We start from the raw sequence: 21,517 nt of genomic DNA, 5'->3' as shown, positions 1-21,517 counted from the left end.
AAACAGTAAGGCCTGCTCGAAAATCGCTAGATTAAACGCTATATTTTACTTTACTTATAGTTTAAATTAACGTCACTGCCTACATAGTAAATAAATCTAGCGACAAAGTCTCTAAGTTTGCAACTCCAATAACCACAACCACCTCGAAAATACTGACAAAATTGGGCGAAAGTACTCCGAAACCATAAAGATGAAATCACGACTACTGGGAACTCGGAATTTTCCAACTCGGAATTTACCACATTACCGCGTTTAAGAACTCTGTTCTCTGAATAAGGAAATAAGTCGTCTATTAAAATAAAGAGTTGTTCAGACAGTGCATACTTTGTTTTTAAAGTAGGTGTGATAATACAGTTTTAATATCGTTGAAAATTATGTGAAAGAATAGTTTGGTCATTATTCTTGTTCTTACTTTTCAATGTGAGCTGTCAACTAGCAACTTGGAGAGGTCGGAGCTTATCGAAAAACTCTACCTTACGAATAAGAGTTACGAATTGTAGATCCGATCGGTCGCGTCTTTTCTACTCGGAAATAAAGAAAAGTCCCAGTTTCCAGTTGGCCTTGAATGTAGCGTAATAATACGAGATATGCCGGACGGTATTTTGAGCTGACTTGTCTTGGGCGTGAAGCTGTACGCGGTAAATATATACTTATTACAAACTACTACATGATGGCTGAACATAATGTTAAGCTTTGGGGAGGAAGAATCCCAAGAGAAGTCGTCAACATGGCCAAACACTTGAAAGATCTGGATAAACAACTCTTCAGACGAATACTTAAAGGTGAGTTAGCTAGCAAAACATCTTTAGAAGAAACAGCAGATTGTAATGAAGTGGCTAGTCTTCGAAAGGCGTTCCACAATACCTGTGCGAATGGTTTAATATTTGCAATGATATTTTCCAGCTGTTGTAAATGCATTGGATGGCAAAGCGTGCAGTGGGTGCATGGCAGATATTATTGAGGATAATCTCCTTTCAGAAGACAAGCTTAGCGACATTGTGTCAGGCATGTATGAGCTACTAAGGGAAGCTTTACGTGTATCACCATCTTCAGTGAAAATAGAGGTACGTTTATTAACATGTATAATCAAAGAGAATTTTGGAGGATGATATGTATTCTCCCAATATCATGAGAAGTCCAGTGTTTTTCAAAGTCTACAATTCTATTAATTTGATTTCACAAATATGGATAAAACAAATAGAAGGGCTATAATTATTTAGAATTGAATAATTAATTAAAAAAGAAAAAGGGTTTATAATGGAAGATGGAATTTTTCTCTATTATTAACAAATGAATGATTGTTAATAAACTTTTTAAATGATTAAATAGCAAATTATTGTCATCATCAGTCCTGCTGTCTGACAGTTACAATCAATGAGTCACACTTATCAGTTTAACTGTACAGATCAGGAAAACAATCCTGGTTTTATTATGCATAATTCCTCATACAAATGAAAAAAAAAATACACACCTGCCAGCACAGGCATTTATTTTTATATACTTAGTCGTCTATATGAAACTTGTCTGTAGGCCAGCTTGTTTGAAGTTCAATACAAACAATTGCTAAAAGTAAATTAACACAACCTATAGAGAACAAAGAGCCAAGAATAGCTGCAAATTATGTTAAGCCATGGATGCCATTAGTAAAGCACATTGAATTAACTACATTTTTTTTTCCAGAGCTTTGAAGATGATCTTCATGATCTAAGGTAAGAGGTTCTAGATACAAACAGGAGCCAAATTACTGGAACAGTAAAAAATAAAGTGTCTTAATAAGCAGTTTGCTTGTCTACTACTCAAAAAATTAAGGGAACATGTAATCATTACACTAAGTCATTAAAATTTCAGGGATATCAATCTGTCAAATTAGGAAGCATAAGTGATTGTGGATCACTTTTATCTCCTTTAGTGCAAATGAAAGTGTCAACAAGTGCACTGGATAGGCAACAGCAAGACAACTCCCAAAAAGAAAATGCTTTGCAGACAATGAAAAAAACTGTCATTATCCTTCCTGTCTGATTTGCCTCTAGTTTTGTGGGAGTTTTTTTAGGGTCCCTGTCATTACTTGTAGCATGAGGCAGTACATGCAACCCAGGCAGGTTGCACAGGTAGTCCAGCACTTCCAGATTTGTACAGTTATGCCATTTCAAGGTCTGTGGCACCTGTAAGCAGAGTGTAGAGTATGACAGATGTACTGGGAGATGCGTCATTACACAAGATGAGAGTGGAAGGGATGTAGGGCAATAACCCAGCAGCAGGACTGGCATCTGCTCTTGTGTATGAGGAGGAAAAGGAGAAGTACTTCCAGTGCCCTACAAAATTACCACCAGCAGGTTACTTGTGTCCATGTTTCTGACCAAACTGTAAGTAACAGATTCTATGATGGTGGCATGATGGCCTGTCATCCTCTATTGAATCCTGCTCACAACCCAGCACTGTGCAGCTCAATTGGCATTTGTCTGAGAACTCCATCACTGTTGCCCCTTTCATGGGTCCATCATGTTGCCCAGACCTTAATCCAAATGAAAATCTTTGGGACATTATGTATCAAAGCATTTGAAGCTTCCAAGTAGCACTACAGGATGTCCAGGAGCTCACTGATGCCCTGATCCAGGTCTAAAAGTAGATCCCTCAGGAAAACATCCAGCATCAGGAATTTGCACAGACATTTCCTGGAGTGCAAATAAGCACATTGGGGCTTTAGTGGATCAACCGGTAATTTGATTTTAGATATTTTTATTTTTTAACTTTTTTTTAATCCTGCCCTCAGAGGGTTGATGATTTTGGTTTCCGTTGACCAAATAATTTCGTTTTCAGTGAATTACACATCATATTTAAGTAAATATTTTCATCATGAATATTTTGTTCTCCGAGATCTAGTGTGTGATTTAATTTTTTGGAGCAGTTTACATTGTAAACTGCACCTACTGCACATATTTTGAACTGCATGATTAAACATGGTTAATTATTAATCTTATTGTTTTATATGAAATAATTTTTTTTAAAGCAGCCCTTTGAGACCTGTATTTTGGTACTTACTGGAAACCCCAATGCATATTAGATGCAAGTATTGTGTTGTTCAGGCCATGCTTACTATTTAGGCCATCCTTAAAAATATTCTTGTTTGCCGTAACCCGACCGACCCTGTCAATGTAGGACCGACTCAAATTTTTTATTTATTTTTTTTGCTTTAAGTCCGACCGACTTGCCGGTTGTAAATTTGCGTTAAGACTGACCAATTTCTTTTTTTTTTTACTCTTCAAACAACTAATACAAAGCAATAAAATAATATTAATTATATTTTAGTAAGTATTGTAAATATATAAATTGCCTAGGCCTACATACAAACGAAGGCTACGTTCTTTCTTTTAAATAAAAACCTGTGACGTCATCTATGTTTACACTATTGGTTAACGGATGTCACACTGTGGCCTGTGCGTTCGCTTTGTCTCATACTCTCATTCACTGTCAGAGTCAAGGGTTCGCGCTTGGTAATGATGGCTGCGGCTGCAGTAAACAAAATGTTCACGGTCACTGTTCAAACAAATTTGTTTGTGGTCTATATATCCTGCATCAAAATGAGGTTTGCAATGATGCGCCCGAAGTCACGGGTTGAAGACCCAGTCAGTGACATCACGATATGCTAATTTGTTTAAATTCATACCTACGTAATCCCCATCACCAAAATTGTACTTTATTTTTTTTACATTGAAACTTGAAAAAATATATAGACCTACCTACCGACCCTTTTTTTTTTTTTTTTTTTAACTGTTACTGCAAACCAAAATATTTTTAAGGATGGCCTTACTGTGGTATTTGCCATAGAGCTAAATTCATATGTCACTTTTTATTCATTGATCCCAGAGAAACACAGACTCTTTTATTTGTCTTAATCAAAGGGTTTGTTTGTTTGCTTTTGTTTATATTCTTTAATTAATGGCATTAATATAAAACTGGTTCAGTATTATCTCAAGGTTTTCTTGGTCCCTGACATGGTGAACTAGCATGACTAGTATGTGTTTTTCATAGCAACAAAAAAGTACTTCTATATGTTGGTTTGGCTAAATACTTAAACATAGTACATATAGCTGGTTATCATATCTGATTTACCTAATACCTAATTTGTATATAAAAGTGCATTAATCTGTGCAAATTATGATTTAAATTCAAATCAAGGTTTTCATTAGTTAATCTTTTAATGAACAAAATTGCATACTCTCACCACTTTATGGTAATTAAGTAAATAAGAGTACTTGTAAATAAGTAATTGTAAATGAGTAAATGTTTCAATGAGCGAGGCATGCTAACCACTTTCCCGACTCTCTATCATGAATGTAGTATATCCGATTTATGTTGGATCATGTTTCTGTTTGGACAATTACTGTAAAACCTGTTACTCTGAAATTCTATATCACATTAGTTTTAAACCAAGTAAACTCTCAATTTATATATAATAACTGCCTTTTCCACCCTAATTTATGATCGAACTGGCTGCAAGGCATTCTGTAGAGTACCTCTTGGAGTTATGATGAGACTAAACACTACTTTTCATCAAATACAGGATTTTTGAGGAGTTCATTGCAGACATTTCCGGCATTGTCTTTGGACATGGGTATGAAGTAAAGCTAAATAATAAATATATGTGTTTTATCTAACTTGTGCTACTTTCAAATTGTTTATCAGAAAACCCAAGCTTTAACTTGGTTTAATTTTTGTTCATTTGTTGTCAATGAATAGAAGCAGACAAGTAGTCAGGTATGTATTGTTCTGATTTCTCTTTTAGGCGGCCATCACTTGATGCTTCTGGTGCAAAGCATGGTTCAACATTGCCTAAATTAGAAAAAGTCAGATGGAGAGTGGATGTTGCAATTTCAACAAGGTACAGTTGTCATGTGCATAATAGATAGGATGACACCCATCTCATTCCAGTATAAAAGCTTTTCAGAGAAGCTAAAACATAAATTACATTAACATTTGACTGACACCCTTATCCACTTATGCTCCTTTTTCCTAATACTGCCTTGTTTAGATAGTTGTTCGCTACATATTAAACAAAGTGGGCATGTGAATCACCTGTTTCAATAAACCTGTTAATGTATGACCCATAGTATTTTCTCATGGTTGAGAATAATGCTAAATGCAGCTTTCTTTAAGTTTTTGGAAGTACTGGAGTCTTCTGCTGTCTCATCTTTGGGTCTCCAGCAACGTTTGTTTTTTTACTCATTGCTAGGGTTAGCTTGCAAGCTTTATTGATCAGTGCATGAAAAACTGTGCCTGAGACAAGTGCAGGAAAGAGAATCATACGTAAGTGGTAATCTTTCACAATAAAAAAACCTTTCAAAAGTTTTTATTATTTCTGTACTGCTGGGTAACAAATGATCTGGATCGTGGCCTGGGGTTGGGGACCCCTTCTATGAGGTACATTTTGGCTACTGCACATTCTTATTGGAGCTAAAAATGCTGGATATCTGCACTAGTAAAGCCTTCTTCAATACACACAAGAAACAAACACGTGATTATGAAAAAAAGAATTTACACTGTATACCTTTTTGAAGAAAAATAATTATAACTCCTACACATCTTAACAGAACTAATAAGATTAAGAAAAAAGAAAGATAGAAATATAGAGAGATTAAGTTGATAAATAGACAGTCGATTTAATAAGTTTAATATCAACAATAAGGAGCATTAATGGGAAGAATTACTAGGCATAGCTGATGTTTCATGTACCCACAAAAAAAATAAGCTATATTCCTTATTTAAACAAAAACTGTTGATTACACCATTTTTTATATATATATTTCAGTTCCTTGTCTCGAGCTTTACAGCCAACTGTTATATTGCAGTTGACACTTTCTGATGGGATTCTTCATCAATTTGAGGTAATTATGATTACCATAATTATTACATATGTTTTTACTGTGATGAGAATTACACCCTACTGTTAATTTAAAAAAGGTATACGTAGCTGTCTTGTTACAGTAAAATCTGCAGTTAAGGTGGTTTAGATGAATGTCTGTGTAAATGAATTGTTAGTGTAGAAATTGTGTTTAGAAAGAGAGCATTCATATAAATTATTTTTATGAACTGTGTATGTATGTATGTGTGTGTGTGTGTGTATTTTTATATATATATATATATATATATATAAAAAACACTATACTAATACTCGATAAGGCCTTTGCTACGAAAAGAACCTCAGTTATTCGTGGCATTTTGGAAACATTCCTTTGAGATTCTGGACCATGTTCATGACATGATCATCCAATTTCTGCAGATATTACAGGTGTGAATTTGAGAAATGCTGTAAATCTTCCATGCTATCAAATCCCAAAGGTGTTTTATTCATTATGTTCATGAAACCAATTTGAGATTACTTTTATTTTGTGACATGGTGAATTATCATACTGGCAGTAGCCATTAAAAGATGTCAATTAAATTTTCAATTCAATTTATTTGTATAGCACTTTTAACAATTGACATTTACAGAAGCATAGCAAAAACAAAGCAAATTGTGGCCATGTACAGCCAGCACTCAAATCGGCAGTGTCATTCAAGTGACAACTGACTGATATTAACTAGCCCAAAATTTGTCAAGAATATAGAAATACAGACTAATACATTATGTATTTTACACTGTATTTCAAGCCCAATTAAGCATCTGCTACTAATATCTTGGTGCCAGGTACCACAGCACACCTTCAGTGGTCTAGTGGAGTCCATGCCTTGAAAGGTTAGGGCTATTTTGGCAACCAAATGGGACCAAACAATATTAGGAAGGTGTTCATAATGTTATGCCTGATCGGTCACCGATGAGCCAATATATTACGACCAATCTTCCTGTGCACCTCCTGGTGACCTGTGCATCAGGTGCAGTTCATAGAGCAGAATATATCACACCCAGAGTTTGATAAAGGACAGATGTTTACATGCTCATGTTGCACAATGCATCTTGCACTAGCCCGCTACCATCTGCTTGACTCTGAATGCCTCCTGTTGCACATGTACAGATGCAGCGGCTTTTCAACGTGTGACTGACCTTAGTCAGACTTTCATCACACCTTTATCACACTTTTAGCAGACTTTTGTCATGAGCCCCCCTCTCTACAGGCAATCAAGGACGTGTGAATATTCTAATATAGCCACCCCCATTTTTAGCTGTTGTAATGCAATTCCAGGGCACAACCAGAAGATGGGGCTTTGCTCACAAATACTTTCTGACCCTGACTTTACAGGTCAGAGACAAAAAAATTTTAAGAGTATAGAAGCAGTTTTCTCTTTCACCTTTTACCTGTCCAGCAGGAAGATAGTAGGAAGGACCTGAAACTTTAATGTCATTATCACACACTGGAGAGTGACAGACATATGGATGTTGTATTTGGTGACACTGTGGGTTTTGAATTTGTGCAAATTAAGTGTCAGTTTTTATTATATATATATTTTAAAACATGCATCACCAAGCATAACAACACTGCACTATTAGAGACATCAGTTTTAATAGGAATCCTCAGATTTTTTTTTTTTTTTGATTTTTCATTTCATTTTTACTTACCACAATGAAAACTAAGACAAATATACTGTATGCCAAGAGCGTGATTTGAACCGAGGACAAGATATTTTCAGGACATGCATTTAGGACCTGTTTAGACTTTAACCCTCTTATTACAGTATTTTGCAGGTCAAATTGACCTCAAATTGCTAAGGTTTGTCATTGCCATAGTACATATGATATTTATATAACCCTTGTGCAGACCTGGGGTCTATTTGACTCATCTGGAAAGTTTAATGTGTCATAACTTGGGTTTCCTTCCACATATTTGCCTGAAATTTACCAGGACTGTTCCAAATTATGAACATTGCAAATAAAATTAATACTTTCCTCCTCAAGTCCTCCCGAGTCAATTTGACCCGGCCACATTTAGTAGGGCAATAGGTCACACTTTTGCCCTTTTCAGCGCAATGAACATACATACAGACACAAAAATGCACACAAAATGTCCACTAACACACACACCCAAAACACACACTCACACCCCACACACACACACACACACACACAAATTGGGCATTGCATTTCATTAGGATTCCAGAAAAAAAAGCCACACATTTGTAAATATTTCACACTTTTGAGATGCCTTTGCCTAGCAGAGGGCAATCTTAACAAAATGATGCTACACACACACACACACGTTGTGTTTTCATATTCAAATCATATTTGTTTCCTCTCTCTTATTTATGAATTTAGTTGCTTCAGTCAGCTTTGACCTGGGGATGTTTGACATACACCAGCCAGTGGTTATCCAAAATAATATTTAAAAATTTCTGCTTATTTTACTCAAAAACATGGCATAATTTCATGAGGTTTATTGTTTATAAATTAAATATAATAAAAAGCATAAGAGGTGTAAAGGAAGTTTTATTCACAATAAATTATGCCATGTTTTTGAGTGGTGTGTGTGGCCCGTTTTGGGGTGATCAGATGGCATCTGGTAGGCAAAATAGACATATAGATGTGGCCTTTTAAAAATCCCGCCTCGGAGATAAGAGTGCCGCGCAGACTCCCGGCAATTTGCGAGACTCTAACGAAGGGGGTCAAATTGTTCAGCGCAGGAAATACAAAACCTGTAGAGGGCAGTCGTGTTTCATGTAGGCTGACGAGTCGACAATATGTGTTATTTTCTTTTGCCGGTTACATAAACAGTCACATCTGCGACTATCTCCGCTGTCACGGCTGGCTTTGTGGTACCGCTCGATGTGTCGGTGTGTTACGGAAAAAATACTTCTGTTGGTTTGTTGATGGTAAACATCATTGTTGATGGGGTTATTAGCGATAGTTTATCAGTATTGCAGCAAATAGTTTGTTCTGTATTTCCAAATCGCTTTTAAATCTGAATAAAGAGTGTTATTGGGTGTAATTAGTGGTTTATTTTTTATATATTATGGTGTAGTAGAGGATATGGCAAACAGCTCATCCTGAATGAAGCAGTGAAATTTCACTATTCTTATTACCAGAGTTGTCATATAATATAAAACTCTTCTTTTAAATTCTCTCTGAGGGCTAAAACCCCCTAAAGATGAAATCCTAGAACCGCCCCTGCCCTACACTCGTAACATATCCATTTATTAAAAAAAAAAAAAACTGCATCACCCTCATGTCCATGTGTACACGTAAAATAAAATATGAATTATTAAAAAAATAATTATGCATTTTTAATATGCATATAAAATATTCAATGCAAATAAAATATGCATTATTTATAAAAAATAAAATATGCATTATTTATGTCTCCCCACAGTCTTTATTTTAGCTGCTTCATAACATTTAGTCTTGATAGACCACTGACACAACCCCCAATACAGGGATTCAAAAGAAAAGCGTTTTTTCCTGTTTTCACCATGTTGTGGGGTGATTGCAGTTACTGTTTAACACTAAATTTACTGACTTTTTTATTTTCTGGTGCAGGTCCCAAGGTGTGATTCCCCCCTGTTGAGATTTTCACAGTTATTCCCCATCACCCATGAGGCCTGGCACATTTGCATTTGTTCACTCAGAGTAGCTCAGATCCAAGGCAGGCCAAACCTCTGTCTGTGACATAGAAACCTTCAGAAATGCCTGCCGTCTATACAAAATAGTCGGTTTTATTTATAAAAAAAATTGTGTGAAAACAGAATGAAAAGTTGCTAATACAATGACATGAATAAAATGAAAACTTGCTAACACTTCAGTCTCCAATGTATGTTTGTACACAAATGTCATAAGCTGAGTGAAGTTATGGTCCATGGCTTTTGACATGTTCGTACACATACAGAATAAAATGATGTCATTTCATTTTCATTGGCCATCACTGAATTATAACACCAAAAGTGAATTTTGAGACGGAACAAGAACCCAACATGCCTCCACGGAAGATGCACCGTGGTACTGGGAAGCCCTGTCTGAGCCAGACGGCAAAAGACAGCACTGTGTGGGAAGAGGAGGACATTGGAATGCCCAGTGCAGTAGCAAATCGCTTGTGCTTCACTGCGCAAGCTGGACCCACAGAGTCTTTGTGTGTGACATGGAAACCTTCAGAAATGTCTGCCGTATTTATACAAAAGAAACACATTCATAATATATGGATACACAAGTCTGTTTTATTTTAAATAGAACTTTCACATTTCAAATTTGTTGAAGCGTTTCCAGATGTCAGAGATCGCAGCAAATTTGTCTGTGTGTGTGTGTAGCATCATTTCATATTTTGCCTTCTGCTAGGTGTGTGTGTGTGTGCGTGCTTGCACGTGTGCATGTGTGTGTGTGAAATGTTTACAAATGTATAGCTTTTGTTCTGTCTTGAGGCCAACTGAAATGCAATGCCCAATGCTTTGAACAGTGTTTGACTGTGTGTGTGCGTGTGTGTGCATTTTATGTGTGCATTTTTGTGTCTGTATGTTCATTGCTAACGAAAATAGACAAAATTAATTTTACTTGCAAAGTTCATAATTTGGAACAATCCTGGTAAATTTCAGGCAAATATGTGGAAGGAAACCCAAGTTATGACACATTAAACTTTCCAGATGAGTCAAATAGACCCCAGAGGTTTGGCCTGCCTTGGATCTGAGCTATTCTGAGTGAACAAATGCAAATGTGCCAGGCCTCATGGGTGATGGGTGTGTTTGCACAACAAAAGCAGGAGGAGAATTGAGCTGAAGAACTGTGAAAATCTCAACAGGGGGGAATCACACCTTGGGACCCGCACCAGAAAATAAAAAATGTCAGTAAATCTAGTGTTAAATGCTATTTACTGCATAACTTATAAACATTCATCTGAAATACCCTATAACTTGTAAAAAATGGGTCGATATTGCATAACTTAATTTTACATATGTTGATATAACCAATTTAAATTTACAGCAATAAGTGGTAAGTTTCAAAAAATGGTTAATACAAAGCACAAGCTTTGTCTTGCAGTCACTTTGTTTAAATGCTATTTACTGCATAACTTAAAGGGTATTTCAGATTAATGTTTATAACTTATAAAAAATGGGTCCAGAGCCGATCCTGACCTCCCTGGGGCCCTAAGCAAAATTCTGCTAAGGGGCCCTCCTACCTGACCCGTGAGCCATGTAAACCATTTGTCACACATTCACACTTGACAGCATCTTCTCTACTAACAAATTTCAGCATAGCACCTGTAAGGTTTAGATAACTACTATTATTCATTTTATAAGCTGCATTAGGCCCCACTTAAACTGCCTCCCTCAGATTCCTCTTTATACATTTTCAAATATAAAATACTATTTATAATATGACTTGGCTCTTGCAATATTCAACTAGTGAATATTCAATAGCAGATATCAGCAATTACGTTTTTACTAGTGTAAAATGTAATTCCTGATAAAAAAAATATGGTTACTACTAGAAATCACACTCTTAATATTTACATTTTAAGTATTGAAAACTGAATTGATATCAAAAATCCATATCATGTGAATGTATAAAAGCTAAAATGCTTGCCATACAGTATCACTGTGTTTTATAGTATGCATTAGAGCAATACTTGATCCCTGATGGTTATTATTTACTGAGGAATGTGCATTCATATAGACCTGGCATTATGCTCATTCCAATGTAAATCCATTGGTTTCCATATTGCATTAACGTTGTTGTAATCTTGAGAGACTATAGGGGTGCTGAAGCTAAGGTTATGATCAAAAGGCACACGGAGGCGTGTCATTTTAAATGTCTTTATTATTATTATTATTATTATTATTATTATTATTATTGGGCTTTTAACTTTTTATTAAATGACAAATTCCTTTCACAAGATCATTATGGACTGTCCCTAGTCTCTCACCTGATTCTGTCTTTTTTCTTTTTTCATGTCCGTAGTGCACTGGCAAGCCACACACACACACACACACACACACACAGAGAGAGAGAGAGAGAGAGAGAGAGAGTGAGTAATGCTAGAAGTTCAGGAGTTAAGCCTGGTTCAGGTTAAATCCTCTGTGTGTGAGGAATGAATAAATACAGCAAAGTGAGTGAGTGTTTTCACACGTACTGGTGATATACAGTGATATGTAGTTTATTTTCATTCTGGTCCAAACGCCAGGGCTTTCATGTTTCCAAAAGACGCATGTGACGTCATGTTTACATGACTCCCGATTGTTAAAATGAGTATCAAATTAACGATAAACTTTACCAACAGAGACACACGTACACACTACACAGGTACGCAGTTTATTTGTCGCGCTGCTGTTTTTGTTTCATGCTCTAGCAGTTAATAAACAGAACTGCATGCGTCTTGCGGAAGAACATTGTAACCGGCGCTACTTCTCTCCATTTATGACTATGGACGAGTCACTCAGGTCCTGTGCTACTCCACAGCGGCGGCGACCCGCTGGACTAAAATATTAATAAAAATTTTAGGGGTGCTGAGCTCCTTTTTAGCCTCGCCCATGCTACACAGTAAACATTGACACACGCTGTAAAACGAGGCAGGGGGGCGGGGCCTTGCATAATTTGCGGGGCCCTACGCAACTTGCGTATAGGGCCGATCGACTCTGAATGGGTTGATATTGCATAACTTAACCTTCCTGCAGACCTCGTCTGAATTCCTATACAAATTAGGAGCGCTGAGTCAACTTGACCTTGTCTGTTTTGACTGCTTATAAAAAATGAAGTATATATGATAGCCTTTTTTTTCACCTTTTTTGTCTAACTTGTTTACAACATATTAACATATATTTTGCGAAAAAAAATTGTAATATTTGATATAATAAACCTCATTAATATGCAAAAATTCCTCATTTTCTAGTAAAAAAAATACATTTTGAATTATTTTCACTCTAGAGGCACAAAAGTTAATGCACAATTACAGGCTGGTATATTTCAAAGCCAGGAGATTGTTTTGAAACCATTTAGACCATTTTTAATGTCAGTAAATAAATAAATAATAATAATAATAATAATAATAATAATAATAATTTTCCCTTATGAGAAAAAATGAACACAAACTATATTAGAACTAAATATATATTTTTTGAATAATAATAATAATAATAATAATAATAATAATAATAACAAATTGAATAACATGGTTTAGGCTTGTTAAGTACAAATTTACAGAACATCGATCAATACAGAACACAGCAGTGTCTTAATGAAATTAAAATGAGCCAGTATTTGTGCACCTGTAAATGTACAAAACGAATGCAGTACAGAAAGCAATGCAAATAAATGATTTTAGAGATATTTCTATAAATATCTCTAAAATAAATGATTAAAGTAACTTAATAAAATCTCTTAATGTCACTTGTGTTATGTTACGCCTAACGTGAACTGTGATTTCCTTTATATTTTACATTGCTATTATTTTAGTAAATGTAGGCAACATATAATAATAATAAGAATGTTTCATACGTCTTTAGAATTATATTTTATTGTGGATGTTTTCTCACAATTCTGATGTAATGTGAAGTAAAATAAAAAATCTATTTTTTTAAATGTAAATTAATAATATAAACATATTATACAATCTTAAAAAACCTTTGAGTGCTTAAGAGAAACAGGCTTCTTATGCGCCACCTGGTGGATATTCTATGAAGCGAAACACATTAAGGTGATTGCTAAGATAGTCCCCCCGAACAGAAGTGCCGCAAGCCGCGGCAAACTGCGGCAAGAATTGCAGAATGCCGCGGCAAAAGACGTTCGTTCTTAAAGGCCACATCTGTAACGTGTAAAATGTTCACAAATGTAAGCTGATCACACAGAATGGTGATCATTGTAGAATTGTTGATTTATAAGCATTCAAGTCAATTTGACCTGGAAAAAAACAGGTTTTATCATTTACTGACATTAAAAATGGTCAAAATGGTTTTAATTTAATTTAGAGACGTTTCATTGGTTAATGCCAGCAGCTGTTACACTGATCATGGTGCCACCTGGTGGATCAATGCGTCATTGCATTAGACGCGTGTAGGGGGAGTGAATAAGGCAGCTAACTACGTCAGAGCGGAGGAACAAGATCATTGTAGCACTCCTGGTGGATGTCTGGCAGAATCACACAGTGATCATGCAGTAGTCAAACAGCAATTCTGAGCTTCTGCATCTGTACAATATCTAGGGAAGCATTGTTATAGTTTACATATTTATATTTATTTCTTGAGTGTATTTTTTGTACTGATGGCTTAGTCCGTACCTGCCCCCAGCTTCGTTGTTTTATGTGTATGTCTGTATGTATGTTGCACCTTTGACCTGTGAGACACGACATCTCGTTCCACTGCATGTCTCAACATGTAGCGGAATGAAAATAAAGCTAACTTGAACTTGAGCAAATTGTGATGGCATGGTGCCTCAGAACTTCAGTCTTGGAAACTGTGTGCCATGTGGGTTGTTCACATGCCTTTGTACTGAGTACATATCAAAATTGGTGCATGGATGGCCAAACAAGTAACCGTCTTTAGCTGTGTGTTGTCCACGGCTCATTGATACCAAACTGGAGTTTTTTGAATCCCCCAGCCCCCAAATGCAGATTGTCTATAACAAAAATAATTACAGAAGATTACACAAGGCAAGTACAGCTCATCAAGCTAAAGTCTGTGGAGATTGACAATGTAATGCAAGCATTCTCTTAACAGTTAATCAACAGAATAACAATTTCTTCTCAGACAGAGAGAAACTGAAAGATGAGTCATCACATAAGACAAATAGCTTAGGACAATATGATATATCAACGTCCTAAATGTCCTTCAGCGTCATAGATACCTGTTTCCAAAAATGAACAACATGGCATTTCCTAAACATATGTCCTATGTCTGTAGGTGTCTTATGTTCAGGAAACTCATACAATTACAATTAGAAGAAGAGGAAAACTTCATTATACAATGTTTCTTAGGAGTGATACATATTCCATGGACCATTTTGTGGTGAATTAATTGTTTAAGTTTAAGATTGGACCATATTGAATGTGTGTCCATGCTACAGTATATATATCTGTACCACAGCTTAAAGAAAACAACTAAAATACAATGAAGATACTATACCCCTCATACTTGCTTCCACTGTCAGGATTTTATGGATAGCTGGAAGTTCATTATAATAAATTGAAGAGTTACACACACAGAGTTTCTGAAGTTAATCTGGTGTTTTTTCTAATTTTATAGTTAAGTAATAGCCATAAAGTTGTTTTTAAGACTTCTGGAGAGAAGAACATATTACTTTAGGCCGTGAATCTGTGATCCTTGTCTTTTTTTCCTAAATTTGAAATGCCCTGGAAAAGATGACACCAGAAAATGGACACGCTGAAAAATCTCATCTGCATATAAAGATATCCACGTATTACAAAAAGTGTCGGCAAAATTTTTGTGCATAAGACTCAAGAGATAGGGACAATGGAGAGAGGCATCCTTGACGAGTGTTGCGTGAGATTGTGCACCTATTTAATCATAAAAGTGTCTAAACGGGAACCTAGAACTTTGGCATACAGTTTAAGGTCATTTAAAAGACAGTCTATGATTTCCACACTAATTTAATTTTTTGTCAGGCTTTGGGTATAGAGTGATAATGGCCATATTAGCACTATTGTTGAACAAACATGAACATCATGTTAAACAACGGCTGTTCTAGCTCATCCCAGAAAGGGTTGGGATTCCATCCCAACCCGGCGACTTCCCCTTCTTCATGGCCATAAAGGCTTCATTTAATTCATCTAAAGAGATAGGGGCATTTAGAAAAGTAGCCTGCTCCTCAGAAAGTTGAGGATTACGGGTTAAATCCTTAAAAGCAAGTTTTTGCATAAAGTTTCACTAAAAACCCATCCTACCAACACCTTAATTAAATTTGTGGATGACAAAAAAGGAGATGAAACAGGATAGGGATGAAATCCAGAGGATGACCGAATGGTGTGGGGCAAACACCTGGCCCTTAATGCTTCAAAAAGAGCTCAACATAGACTTCAGAAAGGCACAAGAAGGATTACACACAACTGAACATCAGCAGAGTCTGGGTACAGAGAGTTCCAGCCTTTAGATTCCTGGGTATGAACATTGCTGAGGACCTTTCCTGGACCACAAAAACCTGGTACACCAGTAGCTCAGAGGTGGACAGGAAAGCCCTACAGGGGGTGATCAACTCTGCACATAAAATCATTGTCTGCTTTCTGCATTCCTAAAAGGATCTTTATATAGCACTGTGCCAGAAAACATCCTAAAGGACCTTTCGCCTCCTGGATATCACTTTAAATTGTTGCCCTCTGGCAAACGATTCAGTTCAATCATCTCATGAACTAATAGACTTAAGAACAGCTGCTTTATCCTTAAGTATGTGTTTAATTCATGTATTTTATTACTCAGTATGTTTACATTCTGTTGTACATTATATTTTGTATTATTGACATGTTTACGCTTCCACAATCCTAAAGTATGACATCTGGCATCCACACCACTGCATGCTATTTTTTTCTTATGATGTTTGTTCAGAAATCTTGATGAAGGCCTCCACATCATCCTGAGGACCTATTTTGTGTGAAATAAGGAGCGGCGACAGTGGTGGAGAGCGTCCCCTCATACTTGACTAGCTCACAAAGCGGCTTCTGGTCCTCCCCATGTGTCTTGACTAAAAACTGAGTGTCGTACTTGCTTCGTTCGCCGTTCAAGGAGCGCATGTTGTTACATCTAACGGAGGCTGGCAGGAGATTTATCTATTTCCACCATTGGTGAGGACTCAATGACAGTGTTGTCCAAGGTTTTGGCACCAGTTTGATGGTCCCTGTATGGGATGAGGAAGCAGAAGGAAGACAAGCTTCTCTTTTCTTGTTTGACTTTGTTTCATTTTTCAGCTCAGAATATAGAGAAACACTTTTACACTCACAGCTGTGCGTGTTCAGCTCCCTCACTGCTCTCGCTCTCTGTTCTTAAATCTCCTCCAGTGGTTACTGTTTGGAATAATACTCACGGGTGTGTGAAGCTTACCGCTTGTTCCCCAGACTCTGCCCTCCATTCACAAACCGGCCATTGCCACTGCCGTCCATTGCCATCTCACAGATGAGCTTGCATGTGTTTTATAATGAGCAGATCCTCCATAAATTTGGCAGAGCCTAAACTTGGTTCCAGAACTTTTGTGGCTTATCTGTTGCTCTGCTTAGTGGCAGTTTTTCTGTAAATTCTCGCTTGTACATGCAGTATATAGTTTGATGTCACTGTGTAAAAGTCTCTAAAATACAGTTGTGTTCAAAATGATTCAACCCCCACTGAAATTGATTGTTTTGGTCGGTTTGACATTGATTATGATCATTCAGTCATCCTGCTTACAATTAAATCAAAGAGGCACATGTAGGTCAGACAAATATAACATAACATTTATAATGAAATAACCACAAATGTCTTTTCTGAGCTCACATCATTATCAGTTTTATTCAACCCCCAAGTGACATTCAATCTTAGTACTTAGTACAACATCCTTTTACAGTTATAACAGCTTTTAAACGTGAAGCATAGCTTGACACAAGTGTCTTGCAGCGATCTACGGGTATTTTCGCCCATTCATCATGGGCAAAAGCCTCCAGTTCAGTCACATTCTTAGGCTTGCGCACTGCAACTGCTTTCTTTAAGTCCCACCAGAGGTTCTCAATCGGATTTAAGTCTGGTGACTGCGATGGCCACTTCAAAATGTTCCAGCCTTTAATCTGCAACCATGCTCTAGTGGACTTGGAGGTATGCTTGGGATCATTGTCCTGTTGAAAGGTCCAACGTCTTCCAAGCCTCAGGTTTGTGACGGACTGCATCACATTGTCATCCAATATCTTCTGGTACTGAAGAGAATTCATGGTACCTTGCACACGCTGAAGCTTCCCAGTACCTGCAGAAGCAAAACAGCCCCAAAGCATGATTGACCCCCCGCCATGCTTCACAGTAGGCAAGGTGTTCTTTTCTTCATAGGCCTTGTTCTTCCTCCTCCAAACATAGCGTTGATCCATGGGCCCAAACAGTTCTAATTTTGTTTCATCAGTCCACAGAACACTATCCCAAAACTTCTGTGGTTTGTCCACATGACTTTTGGCATACTGCAGTCGACTCTTCTTATTCTTTGGGGACAGCAAGGGGGTGCGCCTGGGAGTTCTGGCATGGAGGCCTTCATTACGCAGGGTGCGCCGTATTGTCTGAGCAGAAACTTCAGTACCCACATCTGACAAATCTTTTCTCAGTTCCTCAGCAGTCACACGGGGACTTTTCTCCACTCTACGCTTCAGGTAGCGCACAGCAGTCGAAGTCAGCATCTTCTTTCTGCCACGACCAGGTAGCGTTTCAACAGTGCCCTTTGCCTTGAATTTGCGAATGATGCTTCCTATGGTGTCTCTTGGTATGTTTAACATCTTTGCAATCTTCTTATAGCCATTGCCCTTCCTGTGAAGAGTAATCACCTGTTCTCTTGTCTTCCTGGACCATTCTCTTGACCTCACCATGTTTGTAACCACACCAGTAAATGTCTAGAAGGAGCTGAGTATCACAGTCATTTTAAAGCTGCCTAATTGGTGCTTATTAGGCTTTATTGCTGCTCCCTGATATCCACAGGTGTTTTCAATACCTGATTGAAAACACTTCATTGAACCTCTGTTCTTCAGAGTGGTAGTCTTTAAGGGGTTGAATAATTATGTCAATGAAGAATTCACAAAAGAAACATTTACTACTGTATTACAAAACTAATTGATGTCATTTTAGTTGCATATGGTTCTTTAAGAAGTCCTTGTAGGATTTCATTCTGAATACAATTACAAATGTACACTAAATTCCCTAAAACCATTTACAGCATTGGGGGTTGAATAATTTTGAACACAACTGTATCCAGTGAGTCATTTCTACTGCTAAATTAATCAGTTCATACTATTGCAAAAATTGATTGCCTATTAACAATAGCCAGTTAGTTGTCTCACTTGAATACAGCTCCTTAATATACATTGGGTACAGAAAGTATTCAGACCCCTTTAAATTTTTCACTCTTGTTTCATTGCAGCCATTTGCTAAAATCAAAAAAGTTCATTTTATTTCTCATTAATGTACACTCAGCACATTTCAGTTTTTCTTTAATAGATTGGCAAAGAATTCTACATGTCTGTTTTTTTCTGTCAAGATGGGGTGCTGAGTGTACATTAATGAAACAAAGAGTGAAAAATATAAAGGGGTCTGAATACTTTCCGTACCCACTGTACATCATAATCTTGTTAGCAATGCCCTCAGTGCCTTTTACATTTTGTGTCCACCTCCAAGATTCAAGAGGGTTTTTTCTGGTGTCATCATTGTAAATGTGAGTATTCATGCTTTCAACAGCTGTATCTATCCTTAAATAGCAATAAAAGCCCCAAAAATCTGAAGTCTTTGAGCAACTGAAATAAAAGAACATATTAATATAACATACAGATTTTTTTTTGACTACTGTTTGACATACACCAGCCAGTGGTTATACAAAATAATATTTTGAGTAAAATAAGCATAAATGATTAAAACATGGCATAATTTCATGAGGTGTGTTTATAAATTAAATATAATAAAAAGCATAAGAGGTGTAAAGGAAGTTTTATTCACAAGAAATTATGCCATGTTTTTGAGTTCTCCTGGCTTTGAAATATACCAGCCTGTAATTGTGCATCAACTTTTGTGCCTCTGTAGTGAAAATAATTAAAAATTTCTTTATTTTACTAAAAATGAGGCATTTGTGTATATAAATAAGGTTTATTATACCAAATATTATTATTTTTTTTTTTTTGCAAAATATATGTTAATATGTTGAAAACAAGCCAAAAAATGGCTATCATATATACTTCATTTTTTAGAAGCAGTCAAAACAGACAAGGTCAAGTTGACTCGGCGCTCCTAATTTGCATAGGAATGCAGGAAAGGAAAATAGGAGGGTTAATATAAGATGCATTCTTTTACATTGTTTGTTGAAATATAAGAACATCTGAAACTCACACTGGATCTCTTCTTAGTTTTATAATTTAAAACTAAAGGTACAACTAAACAGTAAGGTGCAGGATTAGTAAAGCAAAGTGTTGAGTTTTGATCTGACTAGGTTTATGTATTTATATAATATTTTTTCTTTTAAAATAGGTTCCTGTGTCCAAGTTCCAGGAGTTGCGGTACAATGTTGCACACATTCTTAAAGAAATGAATGACTTGGAGAAGCGAAGTGTTCTCAAGATCAAAGATTATCATTCAAATTACATTACCATTAAGTGAGCATAATGTTACATTTATTCAGTAAGAAATCTATTATTGATTGAGTGCTTATACAGTACAACAGTTCATATGATTAAATTACTATGTGTTTGATGCCTTTGGATATCCATTTTACAAACTGCAATAAAGGTGCTTGCTTTTATTTTTTTTTTTTTCCTTGGGCAGTGTTGTTGCTTAAAAAAGTTATATTTACATCCATGCAACATATACAGAATATTGTTTAAACACCGTGTGGTTCAACACTGGTAAATGAATTAAAAGGCCAATATCAAAAAATATTTTTTTCCCTTTAATTGCATTCAGTGTTATATATGTATTGTTGGTACAAAACCACAGACTTTGTCTACATCACAAAAAATAAATTTGACTAACTCAACATCACAGCACAAACAAACCACATACTGTGCCTTGTAAAAAGATTTAACCCCTTTACAAGTCATCAGATTCATCTTGATTACAAATGACACTAGCATAGATTGTTCCATACAATATTTTTATTTTTAAAAAATGTGCGTTTAAAATACATTTTTTAAATTTAAATTTAAAAAGATTAACAAGTACAATGTTCTGGAATGGCCACCAAAGTCCCCAGACCTGAATATCATTGAACATCTGTGGGGTGATTTGAAGCGGGCTGTCCAAGCTCGGCAACCATCAAACCTAACTGAACTGGAGATGTTTTGTAAGGAGGGATGGTCCAAAATACATTCATTCAGAATCCAGACACTCATTACAGGCTATAGGAAGCATCTTGAGGCTGTTATTGTTATTTAGGCTCTACTAAATATTGATGTGATTTTTGGGGTGCCCAAATTTATGCACCTGTCTAATTTCTTTTGATGCATATTGCGCATTTTCTGTTAATCCAATAAACCTCATTTTACTACTGAAATACTGTGTCCTTCAGTTATTTGATAGAGCAAAATGAAATTGCTGATCCAAACACCCATATATTTATAAATGAAAATCATGGAAATTGTCAGGGGTTCCTAAACCTTTGCATAACACTGTACATTTTTTTTATTGAAAAAGGCTTTCACTTTTCAAAAACAAAATGAATTATACACAGATTATAAAGATGAAAAGGTGCATATTAAAAACTGTGGTTTTGATCATTACAAAAAAAAATAAATTCACAGAGATTTTAGAATTTATTCACCTCAGATGGCTAAACAAATAACTTGCCTGCACTAATGTGATGGGTGATACTGAGATCTCGACTGTAGTAAATAGGCCAGGTCTGGCTCAAAGAAAGCGGTTTTGATGCGCAAGATGTCACGCAGGTGAGAGTCACTTAGTCTTGTAC

General features: G+C 36.3%; 1 protein-coding gene across 1 annotated transcript; it reads left to right on the top strand.

The window, feature by feature from the left end:
• The first annotated feature begins 535 nt into the window (after positions 1-535).
• On the top strand, positions 536-21,103 carry commd5 (COMM domain containing 5). The gene is made up of 7 exons (XM_060885201.1): positions 536-782; positions 904-1,064; positions 1,681-1,709; positions 4,562-4,612; positions 4,784-4,879; positions 5,807-5,882; positions 20,083-21,103. Exons 1-7 carry the CDS (start codon positions 668-670, stop codon positions 20,209-20,211), a joined length of 657 nt encoding a protein of 218 aa, XP_060741184.1. The 5' UTR covers positions 536-667; the 3' UTR covers positions 20,212-21,103.
• The last annotated feature ends 414 nt before the right edge of the window (positions 21,104-21,517 follow it).

The sequence above is a fragment of the Tachysurus vachellii genome, chromosome 13, assembly GCF_030014155.1.
Source record: "Tachysurus vachellii isolate PV-2020 chromosome 13, HZAU_Pvac_v1, whole genome shotgun sequence".
Classification (NCBI taxonomy): domain Eukaryota; kingdom Metazoa; phylum Chordata; class Actinopteri; order Siluriformes; family Bagridae; genus Tachysurus; species Tachysurus vachellii.
This window is presented reverse-complemented; position numbering and strand designations above follow the sequence as displayed.

Excerpts from the sequence above, each read along its gene's own strand:
- commd5 (XM_060885201.1), top strand. The coding sequence starts at position 668 with ATGATGGCTGAACATAATGTTAAGCTTTGGGGAGGAAGAATCCCAAGA. Across the intron at positions 1,065-1,680 it reads CATCTTCAGTGAAAATAGAG|AGCTTTGAAGATGATCTTCA; the intron begins GTACGTTTATTA and ends TTTTTTTTCCAG. Across the intron at positions 5,883-20,082 it reads GGATTCTTCATCAATTTGAG|GTTCCTGTGTCCAAGTTCCA; the intron begins GTAATTATGATT and ends CTTTTAAAATAG.